Source organism: Pipistrellus kuhlii, unplaced genomic scaffold, assembly GCF_014108245.1.
Source record: "Pipistrellus kuhlii isolate mPipKuh1 unplaced genomic scaffold, mPipKuh1.p scaffold_m20_p_56, whole genome shotgun sequence".
NCBI classification, from domain to species: domain Eukaryota; kingdom Metazoa; phylum Chordata; class Mammalia; order Chiroptera; family Vespertilionidae; genus Pipistrellus; species Pipistrellus kuhlii.
In genome coordinates, this window is record NW_023425558.1 from 198,045 (window position 1) to 217,360 (window position 19,316).

The window sequence follows — 19,316 nt, forward strand, 5'->3', positions numbered from 1 at the left end:
TGATTTCAGAGAGGAAGGGAGAGGGAGAGAGAAACATCTACTGAGGATGGAGCCCGCAACTCAGGCCTGTGCCCTTGGCCAGAATCAGAACTGGGACCCTTCAGGCCGCTGGCCGGCGCTCTGTCCACCGAGCCAAAGGGCATGGGAAGAGCTTTGCGCCAGTTAACAGTTCCTGCGTGGGGCTGGGGGGGAAGGGGTCTCGCTCACGGCCCGTTGGCTCCTGGACCCGCCCCCGAGCACCTTCAGTTCCACCCAGCGGTGGTTTTCGCTCGGTTGGCGACGCCTAGGCGCGCGCATGCGCCCAAGGGCTTCTACCCTGTGGCTGCGCCTCCCTTAGACTTGGACTCTGCGCATGCCCAGAGGGCTCCCGGCTTCTCGGCGCTCCGACGCCGTCAGATTTTCCTTTTCCGGGTCCCAACCGGGCCTGTCGGGCGCATGCGCCGCTGCGGGCTGGCGGCTCGCGGCACCTTCTTCCGGCCTCCCCCTGGGGCCGGCGCCTGCGGGAGCGGGGCGAGTGTGGGTCCCGGAGCGAGTGACCTGTGACCCCGGAAGTGGACCTCAGGGTCCCGGGGCTCTCCCGGACCGGAGCCGGGGAGCCGTCGCCTGCGTCTCCGGAGCACCCACCCCACGCCCACCTCTGGATGCCGCCGACGGGTGCCCGGCCCGTGCCCCGCGCCCGCTCGCCCGTTCGGCCTCTCGGAGCAGTTCTGGGTCGGGGGTGGGGGCCCAGACCCCGCCCCTGATGCGGCTCCCCCGCCGCGCCCTGGCCTGGCCCCGCTGACTGCCCCGGCCGGCCCCGCCCCCTGCCCGCAACCTCGCCCCGCGGACCCCTCTTCCCTGCGGGGGAGGCCATGGCGTGAGCGCGGCCAGCCCCGGGGCCTTCGGGCGCCAGGCGGGGCATGGGCCGGGGGCCGCCCCCATGAGGGTCCCAGAAGCGGGGCGCGCGCAGCAGTGGCGGGGCGATGGGGTCGCAGGTGTTACAGATACTGCGCCAGGGGGTGTGGGCCTCGCTCACCGGCGGTTGGTTCTTCGACCCGCACCAGAGCACCTTCTCCAACTGCTTCCACCTCTACGTCTGGATCTTCCTGCTCACCTTCCCCTTCCTGCTGTACATGGTGAGACCCCGCCGCCGCCTACCTGTAACTCCCGCCGCCCAGAGTGCGGGCAGCTGTCACCGAGGGTTGGCAGCCTGGCAGGGGTTCGGGACTGCGCCCTGGGTGCCGGGGTGCGGAGAGAGGAACCTCCGCAGAGTTTGGATCGCGTGGAGAAGGAGCCAAATTCTTCCTTCGCTGGGCTGGGTGACCTTGAGCGCCTCATGTAATTTCTTGAGTTAGGAGGCAGGACCCCCGGCAAGGTGTCCCACTGGGTTCCCTGAGGGCTGGCGGAGCTGCTTGTGAGTTTGAGAGTCGCAGCCACACTGGGGGGGTCGGGCTGTTGAGAAGGGACCTGACCTGCTCCTGCCCACCCCTCCAGGTCCTGCCCCCCAGCTTGGTGGTGGCCGGCGTGTACTGCCTTGTGGTGGCCGTCATCTTCACCACCATCAAGACCGTGAACTACCGGCTGCACGCCATGTTCGACCAGGGCGAGATTGTGGAGAAGCGCAACTCTACCCTGGGGGAGCAGGAGGAGGAGGCTGCCCAGGGGGACAGCAACCCGCTCAGGTGGGCGGGGCGGGCGCAGGGCCTGAGCACTGGAGGGTGGAGGAGGGGCCCAGGGACCATTGGCTCCGGGAGTGGTCAGTGCGGCTCTGTGGTTGGCACTGGAATTGAGGGAGAGCCGGAGAAGTGACGGAGATGGCAGAGGAAGTAAGTGCGATGTGAAGAGAGAGGGGTAGCTCCTAGCTGACGCTCTCTCCCCCCCTCAGGGACCCTGGAGTGGAGATGACAGTGTTTCGGAAAGTGAGCTCCACGCCCCCAGTACGCTGTAGCTCCCAGCATTCCGTGTTTGGCTTCAACCAGGTCTCGGTGAGTGGTCCCGGCCTCCGGCCTCTGCTGCTCCTCTCCTGGGAGCCCTCCCCACCGTGGGTATGTCCTGAGCTTACTTCCTATCCTGTTCGCCCCTTCACTTCTTTTTCCATCTGCTCAGGAGTTGCTTCCCCGGATGGAGGACTCTGGGCCGCTCAGAGGTAGGGGGCTGCTGGTGGCTGTGGGGAAGGGGAGGGCAGGCAGCCGCCCTGGGCCCTGCTGATGCCTTCGGGCCTCGGTTGCAGACATCAAGGAGCTGGTGCGGGAGCAGGGCAGCAACAACGTGATCGTGACCTCAGCCGATCGGGAGATGCTCAGGCTAAGCTCCCAGGAGAAGCTGAGTGAGTGGGCCTGGTGTGAGCGGCTTGGGGGAAGACTGTCTGTCTTAGGGTCACCCCAGCTTTGCTTCCCTGGTGCTTTCTTTGTTCTGGGTGGGGCCTCCTCGGGGTTCTAGCCCTGCTGGGCTCTCAGAGCATGGGCCCTGGGTCCCTCAGCCGCCAGGTCCTTTGGCAATGTGTCCTTCACTCACCTCTGCCTTCCATCTGTTGACAGTTGGAGACCTTCCCCAGATGCCCTTGGGGGCTGCCCCAGACCCCTCTCTCCCCAGCACGGATTCTTCGGAGCGCTCTCCCCTGGCTGGAGGCGGAGCCGCCTGGAGCGGGAGCAGTGTCGCTGACACTCCTATGAGTCCCCTGCTGAAGGGGAGCCTCAGCCAGGAGCTGAGCAAGAGCTTCCTGACCCTGTCCCGGCCCGACCGGGCCCTGGTGAGGACCAGCAGCCGACGAGAACAGCACCGGGGCGTGGGGGGCTACCAGCCTCTGGACCGGCGGGGCTCGGGGGACCCCATGACCCAGAAAGCTGGCTCCTCGGACTCCTGCTTCAGTGGCACCGACAGGGAGACGCTGAGCAGCTTTAAGAGCGAGAAGACCAACTCAACCCACCTGGACAGCCCCCCTGGCGGGCACGCCCCCGAGGGCAGCGACACAGACCCGCCCTCCGAGGCGGAGCTGCCCGCCTCGCCGGACGCCGGGGTCCCCTCCGATGACACGCTGCGCTCCTTTGACACGGTCATAGGCGCGGGGACACCGCCCGGCCCAGCGGAGCCACTCCTGGTTGTGCGGCCCAAGGACCTGGCCCTGCTCCGGCCTAGCAAACGGCGGCCGCCTGCGCGGAGGCCCTCGCCGCCTGGCCACGCCCCTCGCAGGCCCCTGCTGGAAGGCGGGGGCTTCTTTGAAGACGAAGACAGCAGCGAGGGCAGTGAGCTGAGCCCGGCCTCCAGCCTCCGATCTCAGCGCCGCTACAGCACCGACAGCTCCTCCTCTTCCTGCTACTCCCCGGAGAGCTCCCGGGGCGCGGCGGGGGGTCCCCGGAAGCGCCGGGCCCCTCATGGGGCTGAGGAAGGGACCGCTGTGCCCCCCAAGCGGCCCTACGGGACCCAGCGGACGCCTAGTACTGCCAGCGCCAAAACACACGCCCGTGTGCTGAGCATGGATGGGGCGGGGGGCGACGTCTTGAGGGCCCCCCTGGCTGGCTCCAAGGCCGAGCTGGAGGCGCAGGCAGGGGTGGAGCTGGCTGCTGGGGAGCCCACTGTGCTGTCCGCTGAGGCCCACCGGGGACCTGCTGCCAACCAGCCTGGTTGGCGGGGGGAGCTGCAGGAGGAAGGCGCCGTGGGCGGAGGTGAGTGCCAGCTCCAGGCTGGGCGGGTGGGGAGCCGGCTAGAGGCCTGGGTTCGGGCAAGGGGCAGGCTGGAGTGGGCCCGGTCAGTCGGCTCAGCCTGTCTCAGGCAGCAGATGGGTGTGAGCTCAGCGCTTTGCCTGCCAAACCCCTCAGGGAAGCGGGGCTGTGAGGAGACGGGCAGAGACCCCGGCACCTTGCCCTTGGTGCTGCGGTTCGCACCTGAAACCTCTGCCCTGAGGACTCTCAGCAGCACATCGTCATCCTGGGCCCCCAGTGGGCAGGGCAGGTCGCACTGTCCTTACTGACAGACGGGGACCTGGCTTGAGCGGTTGGCGGCCTCGCTGGGGCCCAGGGCCAGGGCACGGTTGGACTAGGCCTGACCTTCCCTCCAGGCAGGAGTGCCTGCCCACCCCAGCAGCTCTGTCTCAGCACTGTCCTTATGCTCGGGGTCTTTCCGGGCAGCAGCTGAGGAGGCCGGAAAGCGGGACCACGCGAGCAACGTGAGGCGGACCCAGGCGATCCGGAGGCGCCACAACGCGGGCAGTAACCCCACTCCTCCAGCGTCTGTCATGGGCTCGCCCCCAAGGTGAGTGCCTGCCCCCCGGTTGAGGGCGGTGGGCCGGGGCCAGTGGGCTCTAAGAGCTGCTGACCCATGCTGACCTGTCCGCAGCCTGCACGAGGCACAGCGGGTCCGGGCCTCCTCCCACTCCCGGGCGCTGACGCTGCCCTCCGCCCTGCACTTCGCTTCCTCGCTGCTGCTCACTCGGGCCGGCGCCAACGTGCACGAGGCCTGCACCTTTGACGACACCTCGGAGGGCGCCGTGCACTACTTCTACGATGAGAGCGGTGAGCCCTCGCGAGCCCGAGAGCCCTGCAGGCCCAGCCTCTGGCTCCGGCCGCCCAGTGCCCCCTCTTCCTCCTGCCGCGGTCTCGTCAGCCCCGCAGCAGTGCTCGCCGCGGGGAAGTCCGCACCTCTGGCCTCTGCTGAGCGCCTTGCCTGCATCCCACCTGCGGCCTCTGAGGTGGGATGGTCTCCTGCCCAGCCTGCTGAGGAAGCTGAGGCGCAGCCTGCAGTCAGAGGCTGAGCCGGTGGTAGAATGGGATCCGCACCGGGTGCCCGAGTGCAGGCCCTCCCTCTGCTCTGTCCTCGGGCTGGGCAGGGGACACAGCAGAGTGCTCTCAAAGGCTGTGGTGTTCCCGTGGGTCGGGCCTTGGTGCTCCTGTCTCTGACATGTTGTCCAATGCCCTCACCCCTGCTCCAGGCGTGCGGCGTTCCTACACCTTCGGGCTGGCTGGAGGCGGCTACGAGAACCCCGTAGGGCAGCAGGGCGATCAGGCAGCCAATGGGACCTGGTGAGTCTCCCCAGTGTGGGCTGCCCTTTGGGACGTTTTCTCTCCCAGGCTGAACTGGAGGCCCAGGTGGGGGTGGCGGTGGCTCTGCGTCTCCCATGTCTCGGTTCGCTGGGTTGGGGAAGGGGCAGTGAAGGGCAGGCCTACAGGACCTATTGGGTCCTTGAGTCCATGATACCTTTAAGCAGGAGGCTTCCAGGGTCTTCCAGGAACCCAGGGCCTCCTGCCCCCTCTGGAGCCCCCGATTCTGTTCTTTTCCTGCTCTGAGCAGCCCCTCCAGTTATGGCCTGTGTTGGCCCCAACCCCGCCCAGTGCCAGCGGCCCTGACCCCATGGCTGTGGTTTCCACAGGGACCGCCACTCACATTCCTCCAGCTTCCACTCGGCTGACGTCCCCGAGGCGGCCGGCAGCCTGAACCTGCTGCAGCCGAGGCCCGTGGTGCTGCAGGGCATGCAGGTGCGCCGAGTGCCCCTGGAGATCCCAGAGGTGAGCGCCATCGGACCGGCAGGGACCTGCGGAGGGCAGCGGGGAGACCACCAGGAGGGACGGGCTGAGGGAGAGCTCCGGGGCCTGCAGGTGTCTGTTCTGGGCTTGGGTGGCTGGCACAGGATTTGCCTGGATCTGAATAGTTCAGGGAGCTGCTTACTCAGCAGATGCAGCTGGAATATCTTCTTTTTCTTAATATGTTTTCACTGATTTCAGAGAGGAAAGGAGAGAGGGAGAGAGAAACACCAATGTTGAGAGAGAATCATTGATCAGCTGCCCCTGCAGGCCCCACACTGGGGATTGAGTCCACAACCCAGGCATATGCCCCGACCGGGAATCCAACCATGACCTCCTGGTTCATAGGTTGATGCTCAGCCATTGTGCCACGCCGGCTGGGCATGGAGTATCGTCTTAATCCTGGAGGGGCCCATAGTCAGTGGGGATGACAGTTGTTTGTGAATCCCTACAGAAGGGGCAGTTTAACTTACCAGACAGTAACTGCTGCTCCCTGACACATGGGGTAGCTTGGGGCCAGTGTTCCTGCCTGTCATCTCAGCAGCCACAGGGCTCTCTTTACTCCTAAAAGTGTCCTGATTAGGACAGTAATTTGCAGGGTCAGCCAGAGCTGGAAGTACTAGGCATGCGTGGAACAGAGATTCGGAGGTTAGAGTGGTGATAGGAGAAGCACTCAGGCCTCTAACACCCAGGCCCATGGGCAGACCCTGGGCACCGGGCAGAAGCCCCAGTGCCTCTGCCTGAGGCACACATTTGCCTTCACTTCCACATGGGGCAGCTGCGCTGTCCTGCACGGCCGCCAGTCACCTCCAAGGGCGTGCAGTGTGTTCCTGCTCTCCGTTACATCCCAGGCCCAGCACGGAGCCAGGCCCAAGGCTGTGCCCCATAAGTTCTTGGGGAATGAAGAACACAAATCAAAGAGGTTGTAGCAGTGACAGTGGCACCAGGTCTGTCCGAGCCAGTGTTCTGTGGGCGCCAGGGTGGCTAGTCAGAGTGAGCCCGATGCCTCTGTCTGGGAGATGAGCAGCATAGACACTGAGTCCTGAAGGACAAGGTGAACTTCATTGAGCCCAGGAAGAAGCAGGAGGTGCTGCCCGAGCGGAGAGGACAGACAGATGCGGGAATAGTCCTGGGCAGGCGGTGAGCCATGTCCTGGGAACCTGGGCCCATGAGGAGGCCCTTGCAGTGGAGAGTCGGGGCAGGGCACGCGGCTGCTGGAAGGTGGGGACTTTCTGTGCTGGAGGGAATGGTCCACCAGTACAGTGTGCCGGGGGGGGGGGGGGGGGGGGCGGGGGTAAGGGCGGGAGGGGGATGGACCGTGGAGAGGGCGCGGGGCTGATGGCCGCGGCTGTGGGGACTGCAGTTTGACCTGCTGGACCAGGACTCCCTGCACGAATCCCAGGAGCAGACACTGATGGAGGAGGCCCCGCCCCGAGCCCAGCACAGCTACAAGTACTGGCTTTTCCCCGGCCACTGGACGTCCGTGCGCTACGAGCGGCTGGCCCTGCTGGCCCTGCTGGACCGGTGAGTGCCCGCCGTTAGCCCCCCTTCCAGACCTCGTGCATGTGGAGGCTGTCATGGCGTCAGAGAGCCTGACTGCTGGGGCTCTGAGGGGCCCCGAAGACCAGTCTGCAGTGGGGTTTCTTTAGGTTCCCCTGGGCACAAAGGGATGGCCAGGCGGGTAATACTCTCTCTCCCAAAGCTCTGCTCAAACTCCTTTTCAGTCTATCGTGTCATTTATTTCTGTAGCACATTTGGTTAGATTGAGTCCTATTGCCTAAAAAAGCTGACAAACTATTTGTCACCCCATTTCTCGGGAAACTGAGGCCCAGAAAGTCCGATGACTTGTTGTCTGTGTGGACAGTTCGGCCTCGGACCCCCGTCCTGGCTTCCTGTGTACTGGGTCCCCCAGGCTCTGTGAGCAGCGTGTGCTGAGCACGGCCTGGGTCAGAGGGTGGCATGCCTTCGCTGGGGGTGGGCAGGTCCCACGAGTGGTGGCACCTGGAGCCCTCAGTCTCCAGAGGGGGCACAGATTGGGGCACAAGGTGGCTTCCTGGAGCAGGTGCAACCTGGCCACGCCCCTCAGAGGTCAGAGGTCAGAGGTCAGAGGATGAGCCTGGCCTGAGCTCAGGCCCAGACGGGGCCTCTGTGGTCAGGTCCGGCGCCCATTAGTGGTGACGAGGTGTGTGACGGCCGCTGTCTCTCCAGGACCCGGGGGCCGCTGGAGAACGTCCTCGGTGTGGGCCTGAGCAGCCTGGTCGCCTTCCTAGGCTACCTGCTGCTGCTCAAGGGCTTCTTCACCGACATCTGGGTCTTCCAGTTCTGCCTGGTCATCGCCTCCTGCCAGTACTCCCTGCTGAAGGTCAGGCTCCTCCCCTCTCCCAGCCCTTCCCACGGCCTGTCCGAGGGCGGTGAGCAGCCAGAAGGCAAGGCGCCTACACCCGCTAAGCCAGCCCCATCTTACAAACGGGAGAACTGGGCTCTGCAGTTTAGGGTCCTTCCCTGTCACTCATAACAGCCCAGTGGTAGCCTCTGTCCCCCAAGGGTGCTGGCGCCCCATGCAATGTGGCTCCCTCTCTTCCAGAGCGTCCAGCCTGACGCGGCGTCGCCCATGCACGTGAGTCCTGGAGGGGCAGCCTGTGCCAGGAGGCTGGGCCGGGCGGGGCGGGTTCGGCTAGCCCCAGTCCTCCGTCCTCCTGCCCCTCCCGGCCAGGCTTTCTGTCTTCGGTCCCGGGCCAGGCCTGGGCGCCTGAGTGTGCATGGACGTGCCTGGGTGTGCACATGCGTGCAGGGTGGTCGGTGGGAGGCCCCACTCCTCACAGGCCCGCTTCCCAGGGCCACAACTGGGTGATCGCATACAGCCGGCCGGTCTACTTCTGCATCTGCTGCCTGCTCATCTGGCTGCTGGACGCCCTCGGCTCGGCCCAGCCCTTCCCGCCCGTCTCGCTCTACGGCCTCACACTCTTCTCCGCCTCCTTCTTCTTCTGTGCCCGCGACGTGGCCACTGGTGAGCCTGGGCAGGGCTGCAGGGGCGCGGGGAGCACAGCCTCAGGTGGGCCTAGGCCAGCCCCCAGGCTGACCGGGTCCTCCCTCGCCCTCCCACCAGTGTTTACCCTGTGCTTCCCCTTCGTCTTTCTCCTGGGCCTCCTGCCCCAAGTCAACACCTGCCTCATGTACCTGCTGGAGCAGATAGACATGCACGGCTTTGGGGGCACAGGTACGTGCCCGCAGGGGGCTGGGAGGCTGGGGGCGGGGGGGGCCCAGGAGGCACCATGGACTTGAAGAGCTGTTTGTTCCTCTCCTCCCCAAGCAAGTGGTTTAAACCCCCAAATGCCAGGAGCTCTGGAGGCCTCTCAGGGCTGCGGCACAGAGAGGGGCTAGGGATGGGGTCCCCGGAGGCTGGCCTCTGGGAGGTGAGGGGAGCGGGGCAGTGAGGTGGGGCCGGCGGGCGGGAGCAGGGCTTCAGCTGCCGTTTCCTCCCTCGCAGCCGCCACCAGCCCGCTCACCGCGGTCTTCAGCCTCTCCCGCAGCCTGCTGGCGGCCGCGCTGCTCTACGGCTTCTGCCTCGGGGCCATCAAGGTAGCGGCGACGGGCGGGCGCGCTGAGGCCCAGGGGCTGCCGGGACGGGCTGTGTATCGGGCTCAGCTCAGCAATGGCTCCCCCCGGGGGTGGCGCCCCCCTCACCTCCCGCCCCGGCCGGCATGCCTTCTCTCCCCAGACTCCTTGGCCAGAGCAGCACGTCCCGGTCCTCTTCTCCGTCTTCTGCGGCCTCCTGGTGGCCCTGTCCTACCACCTGAGCCGGCAGAGCAGCGACCCCACCGTGCTCTGGTGGGTGCCTGCGTGTGCCAGTCTGTGCACACGTGTGTTCGTATGTGTGTCTGCATGGCAAGGGTTGGGGGGCGGTCTGTGGGGCTGTGCATGTGCCTGTCACCTCCTGACCTTGGGGCTGTGGGAGGAGGGGGCTCTCTCCAGACCTGGTACCTGATTCTTCTCACCGCCCCCCAGGTCCCTGATCCGGAGCAAGCTCTTCCCCGAGCTGGAGGAGCGGAGCTTGGAGACAGCCCGGGCCGAGCCCCCAGACCCCCTGCCAGACAAGATGCGCCAGTCCGTGGTGAGGCCGAGGGCGGGCCTCTGGTCCTGGGAGGGCGCTGAGAGAGGTGTTGTCAGCCACTGGGCGGCGGGCACCCAAGCTGGTTTCTCCTGGCCCCGCAGCGCGAGGTCCTGCACTCCGACCTGGTGATGTGTGTGGTGATCGCTGTGCTCACCTTCGCCATCAGCGCCAGCACCGTCTTCATTGCCCTGAAGGTCTGTGTGGCGAGCCCCCCCCGGTGCTTGCGGGAGCCCGCTTACCTGAGGCCCCTGCCCAGTCTGTGCCCAAGGCCCCCTGTGCCCCTCGCCCCCCCCGTGGCTGAGCCTCTGGCCTCTCTTGCAGTCCGTGCTGGGGTTCGTGCTGTACGCACTGGCCGGGGCCGTGGGCTTCTTCACACATTACCTGCTGCCGCAGCTCCGCAAGCAGCTGCCCTGGTTCTGCCTGTCGCAGCCGGTGCTGAAGCCGCTGGAGTACAGCCAGTACGAAGTGCGCGGTGAGTGCCGGGACCCTCCACCACCGCCTGCCCTGACTTCCTGGCTGATCCATGTGGTCCTCTCGGCTCAGAGTGCCAGCAGGGGGCAGCCTCCTCCTGGGCTGCCCTCTGCTTCACGGCCCTCGCTGCCCTCTCCTGCCACTGGGCCCGCTTGGCCCCTGCTTGGCCCGCTGTGCCCTCCCTGCCCTCTGCTGCTCACCCTGCTCTCCGAGGAGAGGGGAGAAGTCCGTGCCTTGCAGAGCTCTCTTGTCCGGAATCGCCGGCTGTTACCGGCGGACTGAATCTGCCCGGTGCACGTTGTCATCGGGCAGGGCAGTCTGGTCTACAGAGGTCCACGGGCCTTGTTTTTATAAAACGATGGCAGATTTCGCCCCTGGGCCAGCTTTTCCATGTGGCTATCGTTAGCTCGAGCTGAGCCCTTCAGAGGGGCCCTAGAGCTCAGGTCACTGTGTACCTGGCCTCACCCACCGCCTGGGTGGCAGCAGCATCTGGGCAGCCCTTGGAGCACTGCCCTGGCCCCTCAGTGTGCCCTGCCCAGGCCCCGCACCTCTGTGTGCTGCAGAGATCACCGCCTCCCACAGTCTCTGGGCCCGGAACCCTGCGCCCAGGTCTGCCCTCCCCCCCGGTTCCTCCGAGGCACGCCTGCCCGGCTCTGGGGCGGGAGGGTGGAGGGCAGGGCTGACAAAGGCGCCTCGTGTTGCAGGCGCCGCCCAGGTGATGTGGTTCGAGAAGCTGTATGCCGGCCTGCAGTGCGTGGAGAAGTACCTCCTGTACCCCGCCGTGGTGCTCAACGCCCTCACCGTGGACGCCCACACGGTGGTCAGCCACCCGGACAAGTTCTGCCTCTAGTGAGGACCGCCCGCCGCCGGCTGCTCTGGACTGGGCCAGAGGAAACGGGCCTGCTCTGCCCGCAGGCGAAGGGAGGACCCAGCCCCTCCCTCCCTGCCCCGGAGCAGTTGCCTCCTGGAAAGCAGTGTGTCTCCCAGATAGGTCTAAGGAGGGGGACCCTGAGAGGGCAGAGACCAAGTGTCATGGGCCCAAAGAGCAGGGCCAGCCCAGAGAGCCCAGACAGCCCAGCCACTGTCCCCTGAGCGCCCCTCTCCACCCCACCCCTCCCCCACCCCCACCCCGCCAGGCAACTGACACAGTGCCTGCCCCTCCCCCGTAGCTGCCGGGCGCTGCTGATGACCGTGGCCGGGCTGAAGTTGCTGCGCTCGGCCTTCTGCTGTCCACCCCAGCAGTACCTGACCCTGGCCTTCACCGTCTTGCTCTTCCACTTCGACTACCCGCGCCTCTCCCAGGGCTTTCTGCTCGACTACTTCCTCATGTCCCTGCTGTGCAGCAAGGTGAGCCGCACGGGGCTCCGGGCGGGGTGGGCAGCCGAGCTGTGCCTCGGTGCGGGCTGGAGGTGACTCCTCAGGCCTGCGCCCCTCTAGCTGCCGTCCCACTCACCGCTGTGGCCTTCCGGCAGCTTCTAGAGGGGCCAAGAGGAAGGTGTGGTCTAACAGGGTAAGTGATTTGCTTCAGGTCCCCGAGAGATTGGTGGCCAGCTATTTTTTGTGTTTATTTACACACACACACAGATATATTTATTTGATTTTTGAGAGAAAGGGAGAGGGGTAGAAAGAGTAGCGTCAACTGGCTGCACACCCCACACTAGGGATCGAGCCTGCAACCTGGGCATGTGCCCTGACTGGGAATTGAACCCAAGACCTCATGGTCCATAGATCAATGTTCCACCACGGAGCCACACTGGCTGGGCCCCACCCACATGTGAATCCCGGTCTTCCTCTGAATGACGATACCTCTCCACCCGTCTTGTAAGCAGTAGATGGGTCTTGGCCTTGTTCTCGGACACCGACCTCTGAGCTCTGCCCCTTGGCAGCAACAGCCCTGGAGCCCAGTTAAGAGCTGAGTTGCAGCCCTAGCAGGTTTGGCTCAGTGGATAGAGCGTCAGCCTGCGGACTGAAGAGTCCCGGCCAGGGGCACAGGCCTGGGTTGTAGGCTTGATCCCCAGTGGGGGGTGTGCAGGAGGCAGCCGATCAATGATTCTCTCTCATCATTGATGTTTCTGTCTCTCTATTTCTCTCCTTCTCTAAAATCAATAAAAATATTTTAAAGAAGAACTAAAACAACAACAAACCCTCTCTGAGTTGGGCTCACAGTGAACAAACCACTGGTCCTGGCTCTGCCCTGGGTCCTGCCGTCGTGCGGCTGCGTGGGCCCAAGCCTCTTGCTCGCTGGGCCTTCTGGCCTGGTCTGGTCTGGCCCATGGTGACGGGGAGCCAGCCGTCTCCTCTGAGCGCAGCGCCTGTGACTGCGTCTTGACTTTGGTCCCATAGTCGAGGCCAGCCTCCTCACTGACAGGGATGGCCTGAGCCAGTCCTGTTCCGCGCTCCGTCCTCTGAACCTCAGCTTCCGGCTGTGAAGGGAGTCTGCAATGGAAAGCTCTCGAGTGGTTGAATGAATTAAGTGCCCCTCAGTGTGGTTGCTAATGGTAACAAGGGCTTTGAGCCAGGTCCAGAGAGAGGGCTGGGAGTGAACTTGAGCTTGACTCCCATGTGGGCAGCCAGTGGGATGCGCCAAGGCTCTGAGTGGGCACTTGGTAGACCCCACTCTGTGAGTGACCTCATGTCTTTGACCTTCTCCCTCTGACCCTGCAGCTGTGGGACCTGCTGTACAAGCTGCGCTTTGTGCTGACCTACATCGCGCCCTGGCAGATCACCTGGGGCTCGGCTTTCCACGCTTTCGCCCAGCCCTTCGCCGTGCCACGTACCTGGCCTACGCTCGCTCCTGGTGGGGGTGCAGAGAGGACCGTGGCTCGGGATGGGGTGCCCGGGATGGATTGGCGGGTTGAAGGGGGTGGGGGGGCGGGAGGGTCCAACGTCCTGGCCGCCTCCTTGACTCGTCGCGCCCAGACTCGGCCATGCTGTTCGTCCAGGCCCTGCTCTCGGCGCTCTTCTCCACGCCCCTCAACCCCCTGCTGGGCAGCGCCGTCTTCATCATGTCCTACGCGCGGCCCCTCAAGTTCTGGGAGCGCGACTACAAGTGAGTCTGGGGGAGACGGCACCTCACCCCAAGGGCCCGGAGGCGGGCTGCTGCCTGAGGCAGGGTGGGGGCAGCTGGGGCCCTGCGGTGGGCGGGGTGCCGGGCAGAGTGGGCTTCAGGTGGGTGGTCCGATGAGGGCAAAACCCAGGCCTCGGGCCCACTCCCTGGGCTTCTTGGCACATGGTCCGGGGTGAGTCCTCCGCCCTGAGTCTCGGCCTCCTCCTAAGTGACGGTGCCGCTGGCATGGGCCCGGGCGTGGGGGGGTCAGCGGGACGTGAGGGGGCCGGCGGGACTGCCACCTGAGGTCACCGTGTTGTCCCTCTCCTCAAACAGCACTAAACGTGTGGATCATTCCAACACCCGCCTGGTCACCCAGCTGGACCGGAACCCCGGTGCGTACAGCCACCCGGGGCTTTCCAGTGGGTCTCCTGAGGAGAAGCCTCGCTTACTTGTCACCTTGTCCACTTCCTGTCTGTGCTGGGTCCCAGGCGCCGATGACAACAACCTCAACTCCATCTTCTACGAGCACCTGACGCGCTCGCTTCAGCACACGCTGTGCGGGGACCTGGTGCTGGGCCGCTGGGGCAACTACGGCCCCGGGGACTGCTTCGTGCTGGCCTCCGACTACCTCAACGCCCTGGTGCACCTCATCGAGGTCGGCAACGGCCTCGTCACCTTCCAGCTGCGTGGCCTGGAGTTCCGGGGTGAGCTGCTGTGTCACAGTGTGTGCAGGCTGGTGCCAGTCAGCTCTGCCGTTTTCCGGGTGACCTTGAGCAAGGCACTCTTCCTTCCTGGCTTTGCTGGGCTGGGCAGTGGGTGGCAGGGTCTCCTTTGGCCACGGCTGTCCCTGCCGGGCCTTTGGGGCTGATGTGACTGAGCGGGCTGCGTGGCGAAGGCTTGGGCCTGGAGCTCTGCGTTCTCCCGCCAGTGCCTGCTGGCCTGCCCCGTGGCCGTGGCCGTGGCCGTGGCCCAGGCTGGGTGCCACACATCGCGCCACTGGTGAACTAGCTTCTTCCCCACAGAGAGACGCACACACTGGATACCCGCTTCAAAGCGGCCGCGGACAGTGCACAGGCATCTAAGCTCGTCACCCTGAGCAAAGCCCCTTCCTTCTCTGTGAGCGTCAGTGTCTCTGAGAGGGACCAGAGCCCGCGCCCTCCCCTGCCGCCCATGTGCCCCTGGAGTCAGCTCACGCACACAGCACCCCGCTGGGAGGGTGACTGTGCCACCCCTGCGCACTCGCTGGGAGGAGGGCCTGGGGTCCTCTGAACGGGCGCTCCCCGCAGGCACGTACTGCCAGCAGCGCGAGGTGGAGGCCATCACCGAGGGCGTGGAGGAGGACGAGGGCTGCTGCTGCTGCGAGCCCGGCCACCTGCCGCGGGTCCTGTCCTTCAACGCCGCCTTCGGGCAGCGCTGGCTGGCCTGGGAGGTGACAGCCAGCAAGTACGTGCTGGAGGGCTACAGCATCAGCGACAACAACGCCGCCTCCATGCTGCAGGTCTTCGACCTCCGCAAGATCCTCATCACCTACTACGTGAAGGTACGGCCGCTCCGCCGGGCACCCCACCCGCTCCCGTGTGGGGCCTGTTGTGCCCGCGGGAAGCAGAGGCCTCCCGGGCTGTGCAGGCTGGGTGCCCGCCTCAGCACTGCTTCAGAAGGCTGGCCGGGGGCAGTAGCACGGAGGCCGGTGGGCAGCCCTTACTGTGCCAGGCCCGCCCCTCCCGCATTTTCTGGTGCTTGGAGGCTTATGGGCCCAGCCTGCGGAGATGGTCAGCCAGGAACTGGTCTGCCTGGAGCCCAAAGTGACCTCATAGCCATGCTGCCCGCTCACGCCTTAGGCTGCTGGTAGCCTTCCTCGGGTGCAGGGGCAGCCAGCCCTCTCCAGCCTGCCCCCTCCTCCCTCAGCCCCAGGGAAACGGTGCTGCTTCCGTTCCCGCCGCCATGACTGAGCTGAGGGGCCCCTCAGCGTGGCTCCTCCGTTGGCCCAGCAGGCTCTCAGGGGTCCGGCGGCCCTGACTGGGCGCAGGATGGTTTGTTTCTGGGGGTAGGTCCTGTGGCTGTCATGCACTGGCCTGTGGGCAGCCCCACTCACTCAGCCCGCCTTCCCAGCTTCTGGGGCCTGGGCCCCATGGCATCATGGGATTGAAGGTCCTGGGATCCCACCTCACCTCAGTCACCCTGCTGTGTGAATGTAGGCAGGTCTGCGGTTTGTCCGAGCCTCCGTCTCCCTCACACATGGGGCATCTTCTGAAGCAAGCGTTTGCCACGGTGCAGGGCCCTCCCAGGCCGCGCTAAGGAGGGGTGCTTGCGTGGCCCAGGGGAGAGCAGATTTGCCTGTGGCTCAGAGGGCTCAGCGTCCGGGAGAAGCCCCTGTCCCTGGGCTCTCCCGCAGCAGCGCCCGCCCAGGCCCAGGCACTGCCGGGCACGGGCCCCGCCCTGACGCCGGGCCTCCTCTCAGAGCATCATCTACTACGTGAGCCGCTCGCCCAAGCTGGAGGCGTGGCTGAGCCACGAGGGCATCGCGGCGGCGCTGCGGCCCGTCCGGGCGCCCGGCTACGCCGACTCGGACCCCACCTTCTCCCTGAGCGTGGACGAGGACTACGACCTGCGCCTCTCGGGCCTCTCGCTGCCCTCCTTCTGCGCCGTGCACCTGGAGTGGATCCAGTACTGCGCCTCCCGGCGCAGCCAGGTCTGTCCCCGCTCCCCGGGGCCGTCTCCTCACCCTCAGCCCCACCCAACCCACGTTCCGTCCCAGGTCTGAGCTGGGCTCGGGGGATGGGGGTCCTTGTGCCACAGCCCGTGGATCAGGATTGGAACTCGCCGCTGGTCACTCTGTGCTTCGGCCTCTGCGTGCTGGGCCGCCGGGCCCTGGGGACCGCCTCGCACAGCATGTCTGCCAGGTGAGTGCCCCGTCCGGGGGCCTGTCACCCCTCCACCCCCCCACGGAGAGTTCCAGGCCAGAGGCCAGCAGGAGGCTCCTCTGGTCTTCCTTCAGTGCGGCTCTCTAGTGGGCAAGGCACCCCCTAGTCGTGACCTGTGCTCCTCACCTCCCTGGGAGGGACTGGGCAGAAACTGACCTTGTCCAGGCGAGGAAACTGAGGCCCAGAATGACGAACGGCCTCAGCTTAGACCGCTGCCCATGGAGCCGGAGCTGGGCAGCCCAGGCTCACCTCGCCCCTCCCCAGCCTGGAGCCGGAGCTGGGCAGCCCAGGCTCACCTCGGCCCCTCCCCAGCCTGGAGCCCTTCCTGTACGGCCTGCATGCCCTCTTCAAGGGCGACTTCCGCATCACCTCCCCGCGGGACGAGTGGGTCTTCGCCGACATGGACCTGCTGCACCGCGTGGTGGCCCCCGGGGTCCGCATGGCCCTCAAGCTCCACCAGGTGGGAGGGGCGGCCCGAGCAGAGGGGGGGGGCTGCAGCCGCTCAGGCCGGCCCTGACCTGCCCCCTGCTCCTCCCGCAGGACCACTTCACGTCCCCGGACGAGTACGAGGAGCCCGCCGCCCTGTACGACGCCATCGCCGCCAACGAGGAGCGGCTGGTCATCTCGCACGAGGGCGACCCGGCCTGGCGCAGTGCCATCCTGAGCAACACGCCCTCGCTGCTGGCACTGCGCCACGTGCTGGACGACGCCTCCGACGAGTACAAGATCATCATGCTCAACCGGCGCCACCTCAGCTTCCGCGTCATCAAGGTGGGCTACCGCCCCGGCCCTGCCCGGACTGTCCCGCTGCAGCCCCACAACCCTGTCCCCCTGCAGCCCCCTGACCCCGTCCCCCCGCAGCCCCCTGACCCCGTCCCCCCGCAGCCCCCTGACCCCGTCCCCCTGCAGTCCCCTGGCCTGCCCTGTCCCCCCGCAGCCCCCTGGCCTGCCCTGTCCCCCCGCAGCCCCCTGACCCTGTCTCCCGCAGCCCCCCGGCCCCGTCCCCCGCAGCCCTGACCCTGCGTTGTTCCGCAGGTGAACCGGGAGTGCGTGCGCGGCCTGTGGGCCGGGCAGCAGCAGGAGCTGGTGTTCCTGCGCAACCGCAACCCGGAGCGCGGCAGCATCCAGAACGCCAAGCAGGCGCTCCGCAACATGATCAACTCCTCCTGCGACCAGCCCCTCGGCTACCCCATCTACGTGTCGCCCCTCACCACCTCCCTGGCGGGCAGCCACCCCCAGCTGCGGGCGCTGTGGGGGGGCCCCGTCAGCCTGGGCGCCATTGCCCGCTGGCTTCTGCAGAGCTGGGAAAGGTGAGCCCTCGCTGCCCCTCCACCTCCCACCCCCGCCCCCGCCTGGGGGCTGGTTCACCGGCAGGAAGCTGAGGCTCGGAGAGATGAAGCCACTTCCTCCAGGGTCTCGGGGAGGAAGTGCTGGAGCCAGGATGGAGCCAAGAGCTGACCCCTTCCCAGAGCTGACTTGGCTCCACCCCAGCCCCCAGCCGAAGCTGGCCTTTAGCCTGCGAGCCGTGGGGAATGCCTTCCTGACAGATCCCGGAGAGCAGACGGCACCCCAGGGCTCAGGAATGTCAGAGGCTTGTCCCGAACTGAGCACTTCCGTTTGTGAGGCCTCTGGCCTTTCCACCAACCTCTTCGCCTCCCCCCAGGCTTCACAAGGGCTGCGGTGCCGGCTGCAATAGTGGCGGGAACGTAGACGACTCAGACTGTGGCGGAGGCGGCGGCCTGACTGCCCTCAGCAATAACCCCCCCTTGGCGCACCCCACGCCCGAGAACACGGCAGGTGAGCCCGAGGCCAGGCCGAGCCAGTGAGCGAGGGGCCGGGCCGGCCTGGCTGAGTCTCTGCCCTCTTATCTGTCTTCCACAGGCAGTGGCGACCAGCTCCTCCCGCCAGGCGCTGGCTGGGGCCCGAGGCCCTCCCTTAGCAGTTCTGGTGATGGCCGCCCCCCTCCTCTGCTGCAGTGGCCACCCCCTCGGCTCCCTGGACAGCCCCCCGCTTCACCTGCCCCCACTGAGGGTCCCCGGCCCTCAAGGCCCCCTGGCCCTGGTCTCTATTCCGAAGGTCCCAGTGGGAAGTGGAGCTTGGGGGGTCGGAAGGGGCTAGGGGGACCCGAGGGGGAGCCAGCCTCAGGGAGCCCCAAAGAAGGCACCCCCAAGTCTCAGGTAAGGATCCTGTGGGAGGACTGGGTTCTGGGCAGCTCGGGTTTCTTCTACCAACCTGTCTGCCCTCCCCCAGGCGCCCCTAGACCTCAGCTTCAGCCTGGACATCAGCACCGACGCCTCACCCCCCAGAGCAGCCCGGGACGTCCCCTGCTTGGACAGCAGTGCTCCCGAGGGCGGCACACCCCCGGGAGCCCCGGGAGCCTGGCCTGCCCCCTCCGAGGAGCGGGAGAGCCCCGCCGCCCAGCCCCTGCTGGACCATCAGTACTGAGCGCCCGCGCTGGATCCCGCCGGACGCAGTCACCTGGACCATGGCCTCGGCCTCCGCTGGACCACAGGACCAAGGGTTTTGGCTTCCGTCCACGGCTGAACCTGACCTCTGGTCGCCTTAGCCAGAGCGCCAGACTAAGTGGCCCAGAACTCTCACCCTGACCCCTGACTCTCAACCCGAGTCCAGGGCCTGGACTCCCAAACTGAGGCAGGAGCCTCCCAGCCGGGCCCAGAGCCAAACCATGGGCTGGTCCCGCTTCAGCCTGCGGCCAGGACTGGGCCTCTGGCCGCACTGCCTGCAGGGCCGGGACCGGGCTGAGTGTGGGAAGGGTGGTTTCTGTTCCTTTTTTTCTTCCGTGCTTCGGAGACACCAGAATTAATAACACTATTTTGATTTTGGTTGGTGCTTTCTACTCTGTGTGGGGATGTTGGGTGGAAGGGAGAGTTGGCCAGTCAGTGAGTGAGCGTGGAGAGGAGTGTAACGGATGGGGATGGAGAGAAAGTTCAGAAGAACACACTGTTAGTCCCCTTCCTTACTAGCCCATTCCCTTTTCAAGCCTTGACTCAAAATCCATTTTATTTCATTTCTTCTCACCTGTATGGCATGTGAAGACCGTTACCGTGGCTGGCTCCTACAATTATCAGCCCTGGTAACTGGCCTTATGTGGCCCAGACCTTCCTCTGAACTAATTTCTCCCCCATAAGGAAGGTGACAGCTGTCTGCGGGTTTTCAGGACAAGTGTGTAGAGCAGGACCCAGCGCTCAGCCAGTGGCCGGCAGCAGCGTCTGAGCACCTGCTCCGCCTGGAGAGCCGGACACTCGCTGGGC

General features: G+C 66.0%; 1 protein-coding gene across 8 annotated transcripts; it reads left to right on the top strand.

The window, feature by feature from the left end:
- The first annotated feature begins 962 nt into the window (after positions 1-962).
- On the top strand, positions 963-18,880 carry LOC118706862 (pecanex-like protein 3). 8 transcript variants are annotated; one of them, XM_036416508.2, is made up of 35 exons: positions 963-1,115; positions 1,474-1,661; positions 1,865-1,964; positions 2,086-2,125; positions 2,210-2,305; positions 2,517-3,641; positions 4,104-4,227; positions 4,312-4,487; positions 4,904-4,994; positions 5,342-5,477; positions 6,856-7,016; positions 7,701-7,854; positions 8,077-8,109; positions 8,328-8,499; positions 8,599-8,709; positions 8,980-9,071; positions 9,211-9,320; positions 9,498-9,603; positions 9,705-9,797; positions 9,925-10,075; positions 10,779-10,923; positions 11,244-11,421; positions 12,739-12,847; positions 12,994-13,123; positions 13,457-13,515; positions 13,612-13,827; positions 14,410-14,663; positions 15,582-15,812; positions 15,920-16,023; positions 16,357-16,504; positions 16,585-16,815; positions 17,080-17,354; positions 17,708-17,841; positions 17,926-18,221; positions 18,295-18,880. In XM_036416508.2, the coding sequence occupies exons 1-35, from the start codon at positions 963-965 to the stop codon at positions 18,487-18,489; spliced, it is 6,117 nt and encodes a 2,038-aa protein (XP_036272401.1). In that variant the 3' UTR covers positions 18,490-18,880. The 8 variants fall into 8 exon arrangements, with proteins under 8 accessions (XP_036272401.1, XP_036272406.1, XP_045429677.1 ...); XM_036416513.2 differs by having other exon boundaries at positions 6,895-7,016; XM_045573721.1 differs by having other exon boundaries at positions 4,104-4,226; positions 4,308-4,487; positions 16,309-16,504.
- Positions 18,881-19,316: the final 436 nt, after the last annotated feature.